A 22,072-nucleotide genomic window follows, 5' to 3' on the forward strand; every position below is an offset into this window, starting at 1 on the left:
TATAAAGCTACTTTTAGTAGCTTTCAGTGGTAGGGTATTTAAGAATCCTCACCTTAATACGGAATCATATTGCCAACAACTAGCCAACTAGTCCCTTCGTTTGGTTACTCCAGACTAAGGCATTGTCTATATCCATCGCTTCGCAAAACTAAGACCTGAAAAAATGTCTCAAGGAAATGTTACCCCAGGAAATGCCACACAAGGAAACCCTATTCAAGATCCAACCATCTCCTCCTCTGCTCCCGAATATCTCAGAGGACCACGGCCACGGAGGGGCGAACAACAAGAACAGCAACAATCACCAATACAGGACAATAAAATTACCTCCACCATTCCTTTTAGTACTAGAGATGATATAGAATTAATGGAAACTTTGTTAGGTTTAAACGAAGATTAAGAATAGAATGTTAGTCTGTAATTGTAGTAATAAGATATATTATCATTGTGTTAGTTAAATGTAAATAAACAATAAATAAAATGTAAAAAAAAAACACAAAATAAAATAAATAAATAAAACAAATAACAAACAAGTAAAAAAATAAAAAAAAGAATATAATAATAATTTCAACAAGTTTGCAAGCGTTATAAGTTTACTAGCTAGAGTTCTCGGCTTTTAGAAAGCAATTTTAGTCTATTCCTGCAGGGAAATCACGTTCTACTTTCCCTTTAACGGTAAGCGCTATATAAACCCGGGCGGTGAATGTGAAAGTCATCCACTCCTTCAGAGTTACCGCTCTAGTGCTCCTCGCTAGTAAACGATTGTGTTAAAGTGAATTTTATATTTTCTGTTTACGGTAACCATCTACTATCCGTTATGAACATCTACGAGTTAAAAGAAAACTTGAACAGTCTTCGGGCTCCGCAGTATACCAGAGTCTCCGAGCTACGCCCCGGCACGCCGTACCGGATCGCCAGGTTCGAGAGGTGCACCACAAGATTTGGGGAGACCGTGACGGCGATCCTTGAAGGCTTCATGGACGAGGATACATATCTTCGAGTCTACCTTCCTGAGCGCTTCATGAAGTTCCTGAGTGACGACGTAATTGAGAGCTACAACAAGGATGAGGCGCCTCGGATGTCTCTACAGTACCTCGGCAAAGGCAAGGGAATTGAATTTCTGTAAATTTTATAAAACATCTAAATTTTAAATGTTAAAAATCAATCTAGTCATTTTTTTTTTATAAACTTTTCCTATTATATGTTTTTTTTTCTTTCACGTTTCATGTATGTATATTTCTTAATAATTATTAAACTATTTTTCATGCTATAACTGTTTTTATCTATTAATCCCTTTTTCCCTCTATAAAATAGCCTAAGAAACAGTCATTTATAGTAGTGTGTATTATGGATCCGAGGTGGAAACATCCATTTTCGGCCATTGTGGCAGGTCCTTCAGGTTGTGGAAAATCCCACTTTGTTAGCAAGTTTATTAAATTTATAAATATTATTTGTGATACAGTCTTTACAAATATTTATTGGCATTATGCTGAGTGGCAACCAGGTTATAGTTTAGAAAATGTGGTGTACAAAGAAGGTATTCCTAATATGAGTGACTTTGATTGTTCTGAACCTAGTTTAATTATTATTGACGACTTAATGCGTGAATCAGATAGTAGAGTGGTTGATTTATTCACAAAGGGTTGTCACCATAAAAACATAAGTGTGTTTTTCATAACTCAGAACTTATTTCACCAAGGTAGAGGTCAGAGAGATATATAATTAAACGCACATTATATAGTCTGTTTTAAAAATCCTAGAGACAAAGCTCAGATTAGACATTTAGCACAGCAAGTATTTCCAGAAAATCCAAAATTCATCCAGGACGCCTACAGCGATGCCACGAAACAACCTCATGGATATTTATTACTAGATATGAAACAATCAACTCCTGATGAAATTAGATTTAGGACAAACATATTTCCTAATGACACGAACAATTATGTCTATATTCCTAAAAATAGCAAAACAAAGTAGAAAGTAGATATAAGGTTAGTGTAAGTGTTAAAGCATTCAGTGTTTCACAATGTCTCACACTATCAAAAAGAATGTTCATCTGTTACGAGCGCTTTCGCTCATGACTCCAAGACAGCGACGAAGTGTTTTAAAAGTAGCTGACAAGGACCTGATTCAGTCAGTCTGTGAATGTGCATACAATCTGTTACTAGGTAATGTTAGTGTTACTCCTCCAGTAAAGCGTAAACTAGCCAAGTATAAAGTTGTGCTTAGACGACTTGCGAAGAAAGGTGAAAATTTTAAGGTTAAAAAACGATATATCGTTCAGCAAGGAGGAGGTTTCGTTTTACCAATACTTTTAAGTGCAGTGTTACAAACTCTACTCAATTAAATCAAAATGGAAAATGCGAAGAAAATGATAATTATCTCCCCAGATGATTTGCAAAGAATGCAGCTTAACCCTCAAAACCAAACAAAACCTTGTAGTAGCAAGCATGATACTGTTAGTGAACTCGATAGGGAAATGCTCAGTCTCCTTAATAATAAAAGTCTTAGCGATCAAGATAAGTGGAGTCAATACCAACAGGTTCTACAAAGGTACTTACATTTTGCCAGTCAACAACGTAAGCCTCTTCAGATACCTGTTATTGATTTAGCAACACAGAAACATAATTCCTTAAACATAGAAGAAATAGTTGAATCTTTTCCAAAAACGTATAAAACACAGGCTATGAGTTTGTTAAAACATATTAGAAAAAGAAATGATAAAATTGATTGGGATGATAATGGTACAGTGTATATTGATGGGGAGACATTGAAAGATTCCAATGTCATTGATTTATTGCATGATATCATAAGAGTAAGGAAAGCCGTCCAACCACAAGGATGGAAGCAAATGATGCATGCTTTAAAGGATATAAGTACACCTGTAGAATTTATAACCAATTCATTTGCTCGCAACTACTATGAGAAGCTGAAAGGTTATGTATCACCAGCAGACAAATTTGTTCCATCGGTAACCAGGAAAAGAAAAGAGGACACGCCACTTTCTCAATCATCACTTTCACTGGCCTACAGCGATCAGGACGAGGAAGAATCTGTCACGCCAAAAAGATCTGTTACACCTTCACCATCTACTACGCATAAAAGCAGAAAATATATGTGGGAGACATTCAAACTTAAATAAATGTCGTCAAATCTAGCAACTATTTACTACGACCCTGGTCATCCTGCTGGTTATCGTGGAGCGGCACCTTTGTTGGAATCAGCCGCAAAGGAGAATATTAGGAAGCAAACTGTTAAGGAGTGGCTTCAATCACAAGACACGTACACACTTCATAAACCGGTAAGGAAAAGGTTTCCACGAAATAAATATACTGTATACTCCATCAATGAACTCTGGCAGTGCGACTTGAATGACATGCGAGGATTGAGCAAGTATAACGATAATGTAAATTACATTTTAACAGTTATTGATGTATTCAGTAAATATGCATATGTAAAACCGCTTAAAAGGAAAACTCCATCAGAGGTTGTTAAGGCTTTTGAATTAATTCTTTCAGAAACAGAAAACCGACCGAAAAACCTGCAGTCCGACAAAGGATTGGAATTTACATCCAAAGAGGTAAAGTCATTTTTAAAAAGGAGAAACATAAATTACTTTACAACAAACAACCCAGATGTCAAAGCGGCTGTTGTTGAACGTTTTAATAGGACATTAAAAACTCGCATGTGGCGCTACTTGACACATAACAATACCTATAGATACATAGATGTCCTAGATACATTGGTACATTCTTACAACAGTAGTAGACACAGAAGTATAAACATGGCACCTAATGAAGTGAACCAATCCAATTCATTCAAAGTGTGGTTATCCTTATATGGTAAAAAGGAACAGATACGAAATCCCAAATTATCTGTTAATGATTTTGTGCGCATAGCAAAATCTAAAGGTACTTTCGAAAAAGGATATGAAACAAACTGGTCTGAAGAAGTTTACAGAGTTACAGATGTGGTAGAGTTTCCCAATCCAATGTATAAACTGCAAGATTTAAATAAAGAACCAATAGTTGGGTACTTCTATGAACAGGAACTACAGAAAGTTATTCTTAGTGATTGCAAAACTTTTAAAATAGATAAAATACTCGCCACAAAGGGGAAGGGGCTCAGTAAGGCGTATCTAGTGAAGTGGTACGGTTATAGTGACGATTTTAATTCCTGGGTGCGTGCTTCAGACCTCCAAGCAATATGAATGACCAGTTTTACCTCACCTTACCAAGTAACAGTTCGATGGATTACTACCCTCAAAACACAGTAGCGAACTTTATCACCCAACTATCACGCCCGATAAAACTGGACGGGTCTTGGGAAGTAGCGATAGTTGAAGTACATTACCCCTGTTCTTTGTTAACTTTGAATGAAAACAGTATTATATACATTCATGCATACCCTAAGGAAACGTACGAAAGGATCAAGACTTTAGCATGGGAAAGTGGGGAAGAGCCAGATTTTGATTCTATAGTACCAATAATGGTAACAGCAACACTTACACCAGGCGATTATACACATGTTAAGGAGGTTGTAGATATGATAAATTAATAAACATGCGTCTATTCGTGACTATACATTCTTTGAGTATGATGAAAAAACAAAAAGAGTTGAGATGATTAACAAACCTCATGTAATTCAGATTGAACTATCCAACCAGTTAGCTCTACAGCTTGGCTTTAACCCTGGCGAAAATGACCTGGTCAAGAATAACCAATCAATTCGTCCAGCTAACCTTAGAGTAGGGTTGCCTTCGCAGATATACATATATTGCGATATTGTAGAGCCACAGTTTGTCGGTGACTATATGGCACCTTTATTGCAGATGATAAACGTTGACACCACCGACTATGTGTATGGTAGTAGTAGATTCATGCAGTTTAATAGCCCGCACTATATATCTGTGCTAAAATCAAGTTTTGAAAGCATTGAAATTGATTTAAGGGACAACACAGGGAAAAAACTGCCATTCAAGTTCGGGACGTCCTGTGTTAAACTACACTTTAGGAAGAGAGCTTACGATTGAGATAATGTCGACTCTTAATGTATATGATCCTTATTTAGCTTACTACCGCAATCAGTTAGGTAGTGGTGTAAGTGTTGTGTATAAGGGTTCACCTTACCAAAGGTGACATGGTATAGGACGTTTTCTTGGTGGATTGTTTCGTACAATAACACCTCTCCTTCGGTCTGGAGCAAAGACTATGGGCGAGGAGGCAATTAAATCGAGTATAAATGTCTTAAAAGATGTTATAAACTCAGTGCCTCCTAATGAGGCGATATCAGCTGGCGTCAAACAGTTTACAACAAATTTAAAACGTAAGGCTGATAATAAAATAGACAGTGTATTAAGTGGGTCTGGTTATAAGAGGAGGAAAATTAATGTTACACCTCAGTCTTTGAAGAAACTTCTTGCAGTACACAACAAGAAGCGCTCACACGTTAAGAAGACATCACAAAGAAGAAAAAAGAAGAAAGCAGTTAGTTCAGCCCTTAAACAAGTGAAAGATATATTTGGATAATGGCATTTCTTCACCACCAGTCATGTGAGTGTGTTAAATCGGAACTAGATTTGTTTACTATACCTGCTACACAAACCAGTATTGAGAGTGGCAAATGGGTTCAATACAAACCAATATCATCATTAACAGACGATTCACCAATAGAATTCGTAGTGCCGGGGCATGGTGATGAGTATTCAGACTTATCTAATACCATGATAAATATTAAAGCAAGTATCCTTAAACCAGATGGTACAAAATTAGAAGCACTAACTGATACATCGGTTGGTCCGGTAAACAATTGGCTACACTCAATGTTTAGTCAAGTGGACTTGTATGTAAACCAAAAGCTGGTTTCTCCACAAAACAATACTTATGCCTATCGTTCATATATTGAAACTTTGCTCAACTATGATGATAGTGCAAAAAACACTCATCTCAGCTGTGCTCTGTGGTATGATGATACACCAGGAGAAATGGACGACTGCGAGAACAAAAATTCAGGCTTGGTAAACCGTAGATACTTTACAAAAGCAAGTAATACCGTCGATATGATTGGTCACTTACATGTTGATTTATTCAATCAAGAGAAATTTCTACTTAATGGAGTGGAACTTCGTCTACGTTTAGTAAGATCCAGGGATACCTTTTGTTTAATGTCTAAAAATGACAAATACAAAGTCAAAATTGAAGAAGCTAATCTTTGGATACGCAAGAATAAAATAAACCCCACAGTATTGTTGGCTCACAGCAAGACATTAGAAAGTGGGACAGCTAAATACCCCATAACACGTGTTGAAGTGAAAGCAATGACCATCCCTTCAGGCATTCAAGGTAAGACCTTGGACAATGTTTTTCTAGGACAGTTACCCAAAAGACTAATTGTTGGGTTAGTGAGCAACAAAGCATTTAATGGTGATATAAAATCGAACCCCTTTAACTTTCAGTCTTATAAGTTAAACTTTTTCTCATTGTATGTGGATGGTGTTCAAATACCCACAAAACCACTGCAACCGGACTACTCTGAAGATAAGGAATTGTCAGTAATGTCATATCACACATTGTTCAGCGGCACTGGAATTCATTTTTTAAATATGGGAAACAGTATCACTCGCACAGACTATTCTAAAGGTAACTGTCTAATGGCGTTTGATCTGACACCTGACCTTTCTGCCAATGCCACCAGCCACTGGAACCTGATTCGTCATGGAAGTTTAAGGATAGAGCTTGGATTTTCCGAAGCCCTGAGTGAAACAATTAATTGCATAATCTATGCAGAGTTTGACAACGTCATTGAAATTGATAAAAACAGGAATGTGACTGTTGACTATGGCAGTTAAATAACCTTGTGTTACAGTAACAATAATCAGTATTCATCTATAACTCATCAGATATGGATCGTGAGGAGAGTGTTGTCTTGGATATCCAGTGTTTCAAGGATAATGACGGAAATTTCATAATCAAGGAAATTTCAGTTTTAAACATAGCAACAGGATGTTTAATATTTCACCATATTGTTTGTCCACCATTTGACCGTGAGCTATTAAGAGTGGAGAAAGTTACTGGCTGACGAAATATTACCACGGCCTCGATTGGGACTATGGCGACATAACGTACCAGGAACTGCTGAGAAAGTTAAGATCTAATTTTGCTTCACACGTGTTTGTGAAAGGTAAAGAGAAAGCTGATTTCATCAAAACTCTCCTCCCCAGGCAATGTAATGTTATAAACTTGGAACAACTTAATTGTACTTCTTTACACACTCTCAAATGTACTTTTAGTTCAGACTCTTTAAGATGCAAAAACCACAAGAGTGTTGAGCTTAACTGTGCACTATCTAACTGTGTTAATTTACGAAAGTGGTACATACAAACTCAAACATGAATGCTACGGAGGTGAAATTTTACTTGGATAAACTACCAGTACAGAATATAGGTGTATATGCATCAGATTGTTTGCCAATCAAAATCGCTCCTTCAACAGCAATTATAGTCAACACGGACCCGCATACTAAGCATGGAACTCACTGGATCGCTATTTACTTGGATGAACACGGCAAGCTTGAATATTTTGATAGTTTTGGACTACCACCGAGTGTGCCAGACCACCTCAGATTCATCAGGAGAAACTGCTGGCAATACTTCTACAACCACAACGTTTTACAAGGAACCCTCTCCTCAGCTTGCGGACACTTTTGCTTAACATATCTATACTTTAGATCATTGGAGTATTCAATGCAAGACTACATTTCTTGGTTTACGAATGATGTAACTAAAAATGATTATATTGTATATAGCTTATTTAAATATTCGTTTTGGGATTTGTAAATAAATGCACAGTCAAATACAAAACATGGTATTTATTTTTACCTCTGTTGTAAAACCCTCACCTTAGATATAGTGTTTACAAATTTTTTAAAAATTTAAGTGCTAACAAGCCACTCAATTTATAAATTTCAATTCAAAAAGAGGTTTAACCATTGAAGTTTTACATCAACTAAATGTGTACTATATTTACAAGAAACAGTATTTACAAGAAACAGTATTTACAAGAAACATTATTTACATTAAAATTATTTTTTATAATTACAATACTTACAAAGGTCAAATGTGTATTGAGAGAAGACAATTACAAATTTAAAACAAATGTTTCACAGTAAATGATTATTGATATTAAAATAACATTTATACAAAAATAAAATATAAATATATTAAGTTGAAGATTACCGTACATTAATTTAAATTTAATAGGCCAAATAAAGGTATGCGTTTAGGAGAAACATGCTTTTAAAAGATATCCATATCTTGATCTGCACCCTGTGGTACGAGGCTGTGTCCATAGGGGTATGTAGTTATATTATCTACGAACAAATACCTTTTGCCATCGTAACCACTGAGAGTGAGTTTGTTCTCCCATCGGGTGCAGACCTTATGTTTAGTAGACCTAAATGTACTATTCATTGTATACAAATCTAGATTGTCTACTATACAATTTCTGTAGTGGTCAGCCCTCAACTTGTGCTGAACAACAGCCTTAGTAACACCTTTACATTTTTTTATATCTTTATTTTTTGAGTCCTGAGGAACAATGCAATAAACTTTAGTTCTAACGCCAAGGAATTCAAGAATGAACTCACCGTTCATCTCATCTTTCATTTTTCCTAACACCTTGGCGTTCGTAGGACTGTAAGCTGGGTTGTCTTTGTTGAGGGTGCTTGTATCGAGATGTTGCATCATCGATCGGAACTTTTCGTACATGTCTGCAGTGTACAGTTCAAGGATAAAACTGTCTGTATCCATGTACAACAAGTTCACGTTCTCCGCACCGAACTCGTTTACTAGCACATCGTAGAAGAACCAGTACATAAGCTCCTTACTAATATCTAATATGGAGGAACCTACATAAAGAGGCTTCTCAAGAACGATGCTTGTTTTAGCCAAATGGAGACCAGCCAATGATTCAGTAAATATTGTGCTGTACAGAAAGTTGGGCTTAGCAATGCATTTTTCCAGCTTTCTGTTGTCAGACACAAGTTTGAAGTTCATACGTTTACGGTAATTTTCCATCGTTTTCCCAAAAACAGAATTGTTAAACAATTTAAAAAGATCTTTTTCAAAATCGTTCTTGGCCTGTTTACGTAGGTTCGTGTTGAGCTCAATGTACGGTTTCAACCACGGAGACTGATTGAACTGAAGGGCTCTGTGAACTTTGGTTAGCTTTAAACCATGGTTTAGTGCCTGTTTCAGAATACGGTAATGTACAATGTAGTTACTTTTAGGTTCTAAAGTGGTAAGTAATTTGGACATCTTTCCGCCTGGAGGGACTTTTCTCTCACAAAGGAAGGGGAGACATCTGTGGGGTCCATGGAGGGATTCAGGGTATTCAACATCAACCTCAAAGATGTAGCCTACGTCAGCATCATCGGGCAAAGACTCCACTTCTAGGCTATCGATTTGCTCTTGATTGAGCCAACTGAAGCCTCCAGTGGGTAGATATTGTGACATGGCCCAACCGTATAGGTTATTAGCGTCTACATACGTGATGTATTTAGACGGAAGGGACGGATTGTAACCATCACAGTGTTTGTTGTTGGCTTTAGACCTTCGCTTACAAACCTGTGATATCCCTCCCCTGATGCTGTTTTCAAAGAAGAGGTACATATCGTGATCCTGAACTGTCTCTAGTTTTACATTAGTTTTGAATAACATTGCATCCCAACTGAAACTAGGTAATGTGATGTAGTGGGCGGGGTCAAGCTGGTGGGTCTGCAGACAAGTCTGCCGGAAATTCTCAAAGATGTCTGCGAGCAACAGAACATCAGTGAGGAGATAAATATCACTATAGTGTCCGAGGTCTTTTACATTGAAGGTACGCCACACCTTCTCAGCGTGGCTGTACTCTTCGTCTGAGATGTGCTCGAGGGACATTTTACTGTAGAACTTGACTTTTTCGGGGAGTTTGGTTTCATCTAATTTTGAAAGGGAAGAGACATACTCATATGGGAATACCCCCTTCCGAGTTAACAGCTCGAACTGTTCATCTACAGGGAACCGTTTCCTGGTCTCATTAAGGCAATCTTTAGGAAGGGATTCAGCCAACTTTGATAAACTAGATGGGAGAAATCTCAAACTATCCAGGAAACGAAGTTTTAGTACTCCACGGTTGGCTTTTTTAAAGGGAACGTACTTTGTGAAACTAATGTACTTTTCCTCGGAAGTGGGGATTACTGAAATTTCACCGGCATCACTGTCAAGTTCTGGTATGATAAAGTGAGAGTCGTACGAGAGATTGTGAAAGTAGCAATTTATGGTGTTTTGCTCGTGAAACTTAAGGTTGCACGAGTTGTGGGCAGCACCTCGGAACTTATAGGGAGCGGAATGCATGTGGTCCCTAACCTTGAGGTCTTCGTTTGTAAACACTTTACCACAAATGTGGCAATGCGTTGCTGCCTGAAACGAAGCCTCTTCATCAGGGGAGAGTTGCGGAGTCATTTGCCTGTCACCATACAAGATGTCGCCAATGTGCAAAACGTCTTTTCTTATGGATTTGACAAAATGTTTTGCAGCATCGTGACCTCTGTACTGGCGGATTTGCGTAAATACACCCTCAGAGTCTTTAACAAGGTAGCAATAGGAGTACGGGACATGTGTGTGGGTAATAGGGGAATCTGATTGGGGGTCTTGTTCATTAGGTTTGAGATAAGCCTCAAAGTCGGCGTAGATCACGAACCGCTTTTTCTGGCTTCTCTCAGGGTTTTTGAAGGAGATTTCCTTGTCAGAGGAAAGGTCCAGGCGCAAAGGTTTTTTAAAACTACAGAACCGTTCATGTTCATCCAGTCTCTGCTGACCACTAAGCCCTAACTTGTTAGGCGTGTCTTGAAAAAACGCAAAACACTTTTTACACGTATAAATCTTACGATCGTGTTTTGTCAATTGACTATGGACTAGCTGATTGAAATCATTAATATAAACATAATGGGTATCTTTATTTTTATTGGACAACAAAAGTAAATCTCTGTGATCCTCAAGTTCGTGGTCACAGACTTTTAGAGGGTACACAAGACCCTCATCGTCCAAACCGAAGACATTAATTGAAATATTGTTGACCTTTTCAAAGATGTGGATATCTTTTAACTTTACCGGGAAATTAATGCATTGCCAATTGTACTTTTCAAACAAATCTTGCGCGAAACTATTGGGATTTGTAGCGTCCCTATGAGTAACAAATTTAGCAAGCAGTGAATACTTAAAACAAAATTCATTACTGTTCCTGGTGTTGATGACACCTTTGTACCTCTTAGGTAACGGAATGTAACCGGATCCTCCCCTGAGTGGAACGTATCGATTAACCCTAACTTCGAATTTTGTGACTTTCAGAAATGTCCAACCTGACCCTTTCATGTCGCACTCTTCTTTCTCATGAAGGAGTTTAGCGAACACGTCAGAGCAGAATTGTTCAATGTCTGAAGTCTGCAGGAGAGGAGAATTTACAGTTTTGAAATTTTTACGGCATGTTTCTCCATGAATGTTTTCAAATTCACATTCCATGAAAATGTTAATCTTTACGGCATCATACATTTCCAGGACTTTAGCTAACAGTGTTGCCAGATGTTCAAAAATAAATGTAAAGAACAGCGGAAGCGTAAACTTACGGCCGAACCTCTTGCGCAGCTCGTAAGTCCGCAGCCGAGACTGGAAGGCCTTCTCAGTATTCACAAAGCCCGGAACCTCGTCGTCCCCGCCGTTTGAAGCTGACGGCAGCTTCGAAGTGATGCTTGTTGAAATATTCTGCTGCCGCTGCTGCAAGACAGGACACGAGAATTCCAGATGCCTTGTGAGACTAGATTTCCTCATGAAGGACCTTCCACAGTGGTCACATGTTACCGGATCTGAAACAGTAGAAAAAAGAGTATTAGTAAAATCCTATGAGTAATTGAAAGTTTGTAGTTTCGGTTAAACGCATTAATACTTTTCTCCTTCTATATTAAACATAAAAAAATAATAAAAATAAAAAAATAAAAAAAAATAAAAAATAAAATAGTTCAGTGGTACGTTTTGTTAATTCTGGATAGTTAAATAGTTGTCAATCAGTTAGTAAATATTTCAATAGAAATACTTTATAGACAGTTGTAAATAAATACAAAATTTATCAAGTATTGAAAAACAAAACAAAAGGAAAGAAACAAGTATTTAGAGATATTGTTATGGCGATCTTTCAAAGTAATAAAAGAAGAAAAAAACAATGCTTGATTTTGTAGTTAATTACAATTTTTATTTATTACTTTTAAAACTTCGTAAAGGGTTTAGTTTAAACATATACATTTTATATATTAATTTTTTTTTTACTCTTTAATTTGCTTACTTTCAATACATAATAGATAGATATTAAATTACCAATAGTGCCATGGGTCTTCATGTGAGCAACAAGGTTTCTCCTATGGTTGAATGACTTGCCACAGTCGTCACACTTGTAGCATGTTGATGGAGTATGGGACCCAGACGAAGTTGAAGGAGTCTCTCCTGCCGCACATTCTTCACCAGCTCTAGAAGTGCTGGGCAGACACTCGTCCTCAGCTACGCCTGAGTCTAGCTTCATACGTTCTAAAACATAATTTCCCCAGAAATGAAATAAAACAGAATAACTATAGTTGTTTACAATGTGTTCATATCATGAGAGTTTGTGTTTCAGAGACATGTTATTTACTCATTGTTTTTTCATTGTCACATCCTAATCATTTAGCACTAAACTTTGCTGAATTACACATACTATGTTGTGGAATTAAGAGCCTGTTAATTCAGAACCAACCCTTTATATTCATGGTTTGAGGCAATTTCTGTTTAGATTGATTTACGGTTACTTAAATTCCCAAAACATTACTATATTTTTATTCAGTATATTATAGAACCGTTTGTAAGGTAAACAGTAAGGTGGAGAATATATGAATGAACAATTTACTTTGTTATATTATGTTGTACGTATGTAAAAATCAAAATAAAAATAAAACATCAGTGTTAATAGAATGGTTAGACAAATGTTCTAGAATAATATGTCGTTGGTTCTTACTTGAGTGGAGGGTAATGTGACGCTGAAGATTGCGTCGAGACTGGAAGTCTTTGCCACACTCATTACACTCAAAGGTATCACCATCTCCATGGACACTCGACACATGACGGGATAAGTTGTGTTTTAGGGTAAAACTGGCATTACAAACACTGCACTGAAACGCCATCTGTAACACGCATTTAAAAACATATTAGAAAGCTTTAGTTTATATTGCGTTATAGAGATAAAGAGATCTTAATAAAAGTTTATTAAACTTTAGAAATGTACAAGTTGACAAACTTTTTTTATTTTACGCTAACTCAAAGCCAAATTTTATTTCAACAGAGAGCTTTATATTATAGGCTAACAAATATGATAAGAAACAGAACCTACTGAATGAAAGGTTTTATCATATTAGTAAACTTATGTAATAAAACGAAGAAGAAAAAAATTGATAATTGAAGTATTTGGTCGTCTTACATGAAGATTGACTTCAAACCGTTTTTATACAAATGTTTCATTATAAAAAAAAATTATTCTTACTCATAAACTTAACATCGAATCAGGAAAATGAAAAATCTATGTAACTTTCATATTAATAATAAATAGCGCGCTTGTATGTGTGTGTGTGTGTGTGTGTGTACTACAAACTATAGAGAGAATTACATGGGGATAAATACAAGCGATGTTACGTTGTTAACTCTTACCTTAAATAGTGTTGTATAGTTCTAGGAGGTCTAGCAGGTCTAGCAGATGTAGCAGGTCTAGTAGGTCTGGTTGTCCGTACTAGAGCGCGCAAACGAATGACTGAACAAGTCAGGTTGAGAGAAGCGCGCTTGTGTTGTAAGGGAGGGGGTGGCTCTGACAACACCTAAGTGGTGAATTCTGTCTCGTAGGGGGTGGAGGGGGCGGGGTTGGAATAACGAGGAGGGAAATTCAAATTTAAATGTTCAAGTCCCAATACACATACAATTAATAGCAAAATGATACAAATTGACAAAGAGTTCAATTCACACAACACTATATACATATATTTACAAAAGGTTATTTCACAACACTTGTTACTATTATTACTCCCTAACAACCCTAAGTCTTTTTACAAAACAATACACACGGTAGTCGTGCATCATATCATCATCAGAGTCTGACTCTGGATGGTGATAATTGGTCTGTACAACACAATCCTCCTTTTCAAGAATTTCAAATAGGGGACGATGCAAACAAATACAGCAATAATTCTCCTCTTTCCACAACACGTTGTAGAGGACCACGTCCGAATCAAGGACATCGTGGTCAGTGTCTCTCGAATATTGCCAATCATCGGCATCAACCCCCCACATGCGTTTGATGTCCCCACGGTTGTATGAACAATGCTTCCTAAAACAGGACTCACACATCCTATAGCTTCCCCTAGGATTACTACAAAAGTAGAACTTATACACTACATGACATTGCTCCGGGAGGAATTCTGGAATGCCAAGGTCCTCATCTGGATATCTCACAATCATCACAAACTCTTCTCGCGACAAGTTTTTTAAGTTGACGGAAGTATAATTAATGTCTTCAGGTGGCGTCATTGGTGTTTGACTCCACCAAAGATCATGAGCCCGAGACCGTAAATACTGTTTAACGCTTAGCGGTAAAGGTAACTCCTCAATCACCGACGCATCATTCAACGAAACACAAAACTTCACCGCAGATAGCTCCCACAACGCACTAACACCAGTCGAACTCATTGTCGGATCGGAGAGGTACTTCGCGTATAACACGGAACTTGTAGCGAGTGGCTTACGAAGAGCTTATATAGCGCTTATATAGGGGCGGTGTGAAATTATATTTAGGCTATGGCAGTTGTGAATGAGTTTTACTCTGTAACTAATGTCTTAACCCTGTCTACATAATATAATTGATAATTTAGCCTACGTTTACTTGTTAAATAAATTTAGTTTACTTAAAAAAAGGTTTATAACAAATAACACCACGATAAGTAATAACTGTTACAACAACATAATATAATATGCGGCTTTAATAACCCTAGCTTACTTAGTTACAAATTGATCATATAGGCTAACACAAGAGTGATAGCAATATTCCAGAAATCTAGTGGACCACTATTTCCACCCGGTTAACTTAGCGATTGTAATTACACGCACTTTATTTTATAAAAATTTTAGTGGACAGCTAATGTAGATATAGCAGTAATTCAGAATATCACAAGGTTACAATGTAACACAATTACGTTCTAGTAAATTATACAGTGATCCCCAACGATAAACACTATATCTATTTGAGGTAATTGTATCACATCAGAGTTTTTGTTTAAAACCATAAGATATTTTCAACTAATAAGTGGACAAAGTTTAGAGCAAAATTAAAACATATTGGGTAACTAATTATCAAAGTAGTTTAAAAGACCCTCATTATTACCATAAAATTTAAGATTACACCAACGGATTTACACTATTTCAGTCCAGTGAAATTATGCTCCCTAACGGATTAGGAAATTCTAGCAACCATTGTTAGCAGCTTTCACGCCTGCCAGCTTAATCACCAGATTCTCAAAGTGTGACTTACTCAGAATAGTCAAGTGAAACTATGATTCCTAGCGGATTAGGAATTGCCAGCCATCCATTGTTAGCAGCTTTCACGTGCATCAGTGAGGTCACCAGGTTCCAAAATCGTGGCTTAGTCTAAATAACTATTCTATTAATCCATCCAGGCAGGGTGGGAATAACCCTTAGTACCATATGTAAATATTAATTTCAACTTCCATTAGCGAAATATAACCCACAACAGAATATTCTACTTGTAGTCTACACGTTACATATGTACCGAACATCAAAATATGATAGTCCAATGCCATTAAGTATTTTTTTTCTCAATATATTTATATATTTTTATTTATTTGAAAAGAAAAAATTAATCCAATTAATTTGGAGAGGTATTGTATGTTTGACCGTGGCAGATGGGTTAAACAAGAAAAGTGGGGTTGGCCGAAGGTCAATCCCACTTTTCTTGTTTATCCCATCTGCACAGGGCAAACATACAATACTCATCTACTGATGTAGTTGTGCCGTGGTCTATATATAAGAGAAAAGAGGATTTTTATTTTAACTGTTAATTTTCTACAAAAATAAATAAAATCTAACAAAAAACCACTAAGTGGTAACACTTTCCCCGCCAAGTCAGCAATCCAAAAAAGTTAATAAATCATTACTTTTTCCGCCAAGAAAAACAATGTAATGTATGTAAGTTTGGCAACTTGGCGGCAGACTTTTGCTCAATCACTTTAAAAAATACCATAAAACTAGTTTCATTGAGCAAGTATCTCTCCCATTGCTAGGTGAGAGCTTATTTAACAAAATTTGACCTTATTTGTGCCACATTTCATAAAATCATAATAGTGATGGTTTTATATTTACTGATTACCTCGAAACTATTATACTTAGTTGGACTAATTAATTAGAGAAGTTGATTTGTTAGATTATCCACGAACGTAACGTAACTTTAATGAAAAAAACCAAGCAAAAGTCTGCCGCCAAGTTGCCAAACTTACATACATTACATTGTTTTTCTTGGCGGAAAAAGTAATGATTTATTAACTTTTTTGGATTGCTGACTTGGCGGGGAAAGTGTTACCACTTAGTGGTTTTTTGTTAGATTACAAGTTACAACTTGTAACTTTATTATGAAATGGGCCCCAGGATTACAATGAATTCGCCAATACCTATCCGTTGTAGGTTGGAGCAATTCAGGAGTCTCACACTACAGGCTGGCTACCTGTGTGCGTAAAAGTATTTTCCCTCCTCTCCCTTAAAAAAAGCTGGAATGGATCACTGTGGACTCCCATATCTCTTGATTCCAGTTAACCTTGTAAACATCGCAAGCTACCCTTCTCATTGATAGTAGTACTCCAATCCTGGAGTAGATGGAATGAACATGGACAGTGGCTAGCTCTGTAACAGAGCAATCTTGTCCCAATATAAGAACAGGTTGTTTAATTTATCAAAAAACCAGTAATCAACAGAGAAGAACAACTTTTAACACAGGCCTCAGGCAGATCGATAGAATCCATTAACTCTACCTACCTACACTACCTACGTTACGTTGTTACGTAGTTCCATCGATGTATATAACCTAACTGGATCGCGCCCTGCCACGAGAGCACAGCGCTGAAAACGAGCCGGCGCAGAGTAAGCTCCCCCCACCACTGGTGGGCAACCACGCGGCGCCGGCGACTGTCTCGTGCGTTGACTGCACTGTTTACATCCCATGTAATCACTGTCGTACTCGTGATGTTAGTGGTGGTATTTTTTGTTATGTCTAATGAAAGTTCTACATCATGCCACAGAGGTGTGTCGCATTCAACTGCAACAAAAGTGCCAAAAAGGGATCGGGAATATCCTTTTACAAGTAAGTACTGTTCTCTTGTATAGTTTATACTATTTATAGTTTCGTGGCATTAGCATAGGTCATTAGAATGCTGTGTTGAAAAATATTTAAGATTAAGTACACAGTAAAAACCTGTATTTAATTTTGTCAAATAGATTAAATATTTTATTTCCACAAAATAAGCATATCTTGTTAAGTCTCTGATTGAATACGTTTTTTTAGCTTTCCGAAAGATCCTGAGCTGCGAAGTAAATGGATATCTGCAACAAAAAGGAAAAACTTCAACCCTTCCAAGCATGCCCGTATATGCAGTTTACATTTTACCCAGGACCAATTTCAAATCCGACCAAACAGCAATTTTGAATTGTTAAAACCTGACGCTGTGCCATCAGTATTCGACTTCCCTCCTCATCTAGCTTCAGCACCACCAAAGAAAAGAAGGATTATAATTAAAAAACAGGTAATTATAACATCATGACATTCATGAACTGTGATACTTTTTAGGTGAAATCGTAGATATACAAAATGTTTGTAGCCTAATTTATTTCCTTACATAGAAATGTAAAATATCCAAAATACAATCATTGTTCATAAAGTGGTGATGATAACAAAGTACAAAAGAACACGTAAATTAAGTAGTGATTGCCCTGTAATGGATTTTACGATGAAAGTTTACTATCGATAAATCTACGATAGCCACACATTTTATTGGAGGTCATGCTGTTTGAAAATTAATAAGAAACATTTCACTAGGACGAAATGAAAATAACACATGTTTTACTACTAGGACAATCAAAATAAAGATTAAAATGAGTGTAAGTGCTATTATAAGCTATAAATAGTTTGTTGTTATAGATTGGGTTTTGCCAGTTTCACTGTGACCATTATGTGTTTATGTTGATAAACATTATAATGTTTACCTATTACCACATGATTAATATAGGCTATTTACAGGACATCTGTGTATCTGATGACATCTGTGTATCTGATGATATCCAGACACCAACTGCTTTGTTGCCGAAACATGACGATTCCTCTCCTAGTACATCAATTATCATTCCATCATGTGAAAAACCAGATGAAATCCAGTGTATTAGTATTACGAACAAACAGGTAAGGGGTTTTTTTAGAAAGTAGGGTAGAATATACAAAGATTCAACACTTAGTTAATATAAAGTCGATAACTTTACTCAGTCATACGTCTTTTGTATTAAAATTTACGTCTATACGAATCTTCATCAATGAACATATTAACCATAGAAACAACATGGAAGCTCTTAGCACGTTATCTGATTATCTTAATGCTTAATACTTTAATTTAACTCTTAATTTTAATATTTTTAGACGCCACAAACACCAACCAAAAATTTGCTTCGACGGAAAATCAAGATTCTACAACAACGGTTAAAGAGGAGAGAAAAGAAGATAAAAACAATGAAAGATGTGATTATTTTATTAAAGAAAAAAATTAATGCTCCAGATAGACTGTTAGAACTATTAGAAGATAAGTTTTCTGGGTTTCCTCTTGACTTAATTGTACATAGTATTAAGAATAAGAATGCTAGGAACTGCAGAAATTTTTCAGATAAAATGAAAGAATTTGCTTTGACCATGTATTTTTATTCGCCAAAGGCATATTCATTTCTCAGAAAAAATAACTTTCTATTGCCTCACCCTGCAACACTGAGGAAATGGATTGCAAGTTTCAACTGCCTGCCTGGTTTTTTGGAGGAGGTATTGAATTATTTAAAAGCAAACTTGGAATCAAAGCCTTTTTTAAAGAATGTAAATCTTACATTTGATGCCATGAGCATCAGGAAGCAAGTAATTTTTGACCATAATTTAGGGAAGAATTTCGGTTATGTTAACCTTGGCAATGAAGTAAATGTTGGTGAATCCGAAACCTTAGCTTCTGAAGCTTTAGTTTTTCAAGTTGTTTCACTAACAGGTAATTTTAAATGTGCAGTAGGCTATTTTCTCATTGATAAAATAGGTTCCGATATTTTGTCTAAGTTAGTTAACATGTGTGTATCGAAGTTGCTAGAAATTGGAGTTATCGTCCATAATGTAACATTCGATGGTGCCAGTTCCAATATAACAGCTGTGAAAAAGTTGGGATGCCAATTGCCTGAGAAACCTTATTTCTTTGTTAAGTGTAATGGCGTATCTCATAAGATTTGTGTCATGTTAGATGCATGTCACATGCTGAAATTAGCCAGAAATACTTTGGCGGACAAAGGTACCATTCAGACAGATGATGGAAATGTTAGTTTTAAGTATATACAAAATCTTAATTCTTTGCAAAAAGATGAAGGATTATCATTGGCTAACAAGTTGTCTGACAAGCATATATGCTATAAAAACAGAAAAATGAATGTAAAAATTGCAGCTCAAACGTTGAGCTCTGGCGTTGCTGACGCTTTACAATTTTTGTTAATGAAGGAACATCCCAATTTTGTAGGTTGTAAACCAACCATAGATTTCATTAGAATAATTGACCAGTTATTTGACATTTTCAATAGTAGAGACCCGTTTGGGAAAAATTTCAAATCCCCCATAAAGAAAGAAAACCTTATGTACATTAAGATGATCTTAGACAAAAGTTTAAACTATTTAAAAAGTTTAAAAATTGAAAACGTCCCCATCTTAGAACACCCTAGAAAGACATTTGCTCTCGGTTTCATTACTAACATCAACACAATTGGCATTTTAATTGATAAACTACTAATTGACCTCAAATTGAATTACATACTAACTTATAAATTTTCTCAGGACCACCTGGAGTTGTTATTTTCATGTATACGAGCTAGAGGAGGAAATAATAACAACCCAAATGTAAAGCAATTTCAGTGGGCCTTGAGAAAACTTATGTTCCGTAACAGTATCCAGCCTTCTGCAAAGGGGAATTGTTTGGTTTTTGACGAACACCATCAAAATTCGGTCATGAGCTTTGGAGAAGCAGCGCGGTTGCATAGTAATGAAACCGAGGACAACGACGACGACTTTGAACTTTTGATTAATCTTTACGAGGATACTAATAGTACATTTAAGGACAATGCATTGCACTATATATGTGGTTTTGTGACAAGGAAGATTATAAATAAAATAGAATGTGAGGAATGTACAAATCTATTGATTGATGACGAACACAACTTGAGCCCATATACACATTTTACAGATCATGTAAACAGGGGTAAACTAGTCAGAGCCTCGTCAGATGTGTTTAAGATTATAAAGTTTTTGTTTAATCAATTCAGAAGTTTTGCTTCAACCAACTGGGCTAAAATGAATGCCTATAATATATGTGCTTTGGCATCAAGGATGTTTGCTGGCAATGTATTCCGAGGCCACAAATCAAACGGAGATCTTGGTGAAGACAATCATGATCTAATGCTCATTAAAATGATAAGCATGTTGTTTTCTAAAGTATATTGTCATAAAGTGTCAAAAGAAAAAACCTTAAAAAGTAATGTTTCAAACCTCGGCGTTCGGCAGAAACTAAATAAACTTATTTTGTTTAGCCACGTCTAGCAAAATATTGAAAATCTTTCAAATTTATGATTGTTGTCTAGCAAATGATTTCTATTTGTAAAAGTTGTTTTTTTGGTTAGATTAATTAAAGTTATATCAGAACTACAAAAGTTAAGTTTTATTTCCTTTGATTATTCTACACTTGGGAGTTCAATACCGGTAGGCCTACTGAAGTTTTTCTCACTACTGTGAGAGTGAACAATTAATGTTATATAATATAATTTAACGTCAACTGATGTACTATATAACCCAACTGACTGAATAAAATAATCCATATCGATGCATATACATAACATCAAAACTGTGTTATAAATCCAAGACTACCAACAAGAAAGTTCAATTTTAAATATGTGTTCCGGGTCCCTATATTATAGTTTAGATAATGTACCTATGAGAAAAAATTACATACAATACCATACACGAAAAGAGAAATTCATTTAAACATTTTGGTGACAATAAGGAAGTAAAAAAGTGCGATGTGTCGGTGGTCACAATGCTACTTCAATGCTATGGCCCACTGCGGTTGCCCACTTGTGGTGGGGGGAGCGGCGCGGCGGCGGCGGACCGTTTTCGTTTACCAGCCGAGCGCGATCCAGTTAGGTTATATACATCGATGCGTAGTTCCTAGACTTTGTCACAGATGCTGGATTGCCTGCTTCCTAGACAATACTAAAAGTTGGAGCCCAAATAAAATTCTTTTGTGTTATTTACATCCACCAAAACCCTACATCCACCTAAGCAATGGAACTCGTCTTTTAATTGTTTTCCCCAGGTATGTCGTCAAAGCAGAAGGGATGCGGAGCAGGGAATGTGATATTTTCCCCTCAAATACTACCATAAATAGAATATAGGTGAGCTGTAATTAATTAGATAAACTCAATTAAATGTTTTATTTAATACCCAGCAACTATCAATTTTTTCTGGTCACTGTATGATTAGCTACCGTATGACCATTATTATCAAATCACGGCACAGGGTCAGATCAAGGCAACACTGTGTAGCCTGGCCAGACAGTGTTTACAGCTGGTGTTGAACTGAACAGATAAGCGAGTTATTTGGTTAGTATATTTGGATAGTTATAGTCTGATAGTTGTTTTAATTAA

General features: G+C 36.3%; 2 protein-coding genes across 2 annotated transcripts; one reads left to right on the top strand and one right to left on the bottom strand.

Annotated features, from left to right (window-relative positions):
• Nucleotides 1-6,629: 6,629 nt before the first annotated feature.
• LOC128984151 (uncharacterized) lies at nucleotides 6,630-11,404 on the bottom strand. The gene is made up of 3 exons (XM_054403441.1): nucleotides 11,392-11,404; nucleotides 8,641-10,878; nucleotides 6,630-6,748 (listed from the first exon to the last, which is right to left on the bottom strand). The coding sequence occupies exons 1-3, from the start codon at nucleotides 11,402-11,404 to the stop codon at nucleotides 6,630-6,632; spliced, it is 2,370 nt and encodes a 789-aa protein (XP_054259416.1).
• A 5,984-nt stretch (nucleotides 11,405-17,388) lies between these two features.
• Nucleotides 17,389-22,007, top strand: LOC128984152 (THAP domain-containing protein 2-like). Its single transcript, XM_054403442.1, has 4 exons — nucleotides 17,389-17,459; nucleotides 17,661-17,898; nucleotides 18,393-18,551; nucleotides 21,945-22,007. The coding sequence occupies exons 1-4, from the start codon at nucleotides 17,389-17,391 to the stop codon at nucleotides 22,005-22,007; spliced, it is 531 nt and encodes a 176-aa protein (XP_054259417.1).
• The last annotated feature ends 65 nt before the right edge of the window (nucleotides 22,008-22,072 follow it).

The sequence above is a fragment of the Macrosteles quadrilineatus genome, unplaced genomic scaffold, assembly GCF_028750875.1.
Source record: "Macrosteles quadrilineatus isolate MER2022 unplaced genomic scaffold, UCM_ALF_1.0 Scaffold_2__2_contigs__length_208266976, whole genome shotgun sequence".
Classification (NCBI taxonomy): Eukaryota; Metazoa; Arthropoda; class Insecta; order Hemiptera; family Cicadellidae; genus Macrosteles; species Macrosteles quadrilineatus.

Excerpts from the sequence above, each read along its gene's own strand:
- LOC128984151 (XM_054403441.1), bottom strand. Across the intron at positions 6,749-8,640 it reads AATGAAAGATGAGATGAACG|GGCTTCGGAAAATCCAAGCT; the intron begins GTGAGTTCATTC and ends TGTTTCACTCAG.
- LOC128984152 (XM_054403442.1), top strand. The coding sequence starts at position 17,389 with ATGCCACAGAGGTGTGTCGCATTCAACTGCAACAAAAGTGCCAAAAAG. Across the intron at positions 17,460-17,660 it reads TCGGGAATATCCTTTTACAA|CTTTCCGAAAGATCCTGAGC; the intron begins GTAAGTACTGTT and ends ACGTTTTTTTAG. Across the intron at positions 17,899-18,392 it reads GGATTATAATTAAAAAACAG|GACATCTGTGTATCTGATGA; the intron begins GTAATTATAACA and ends GGCTATTTACAG.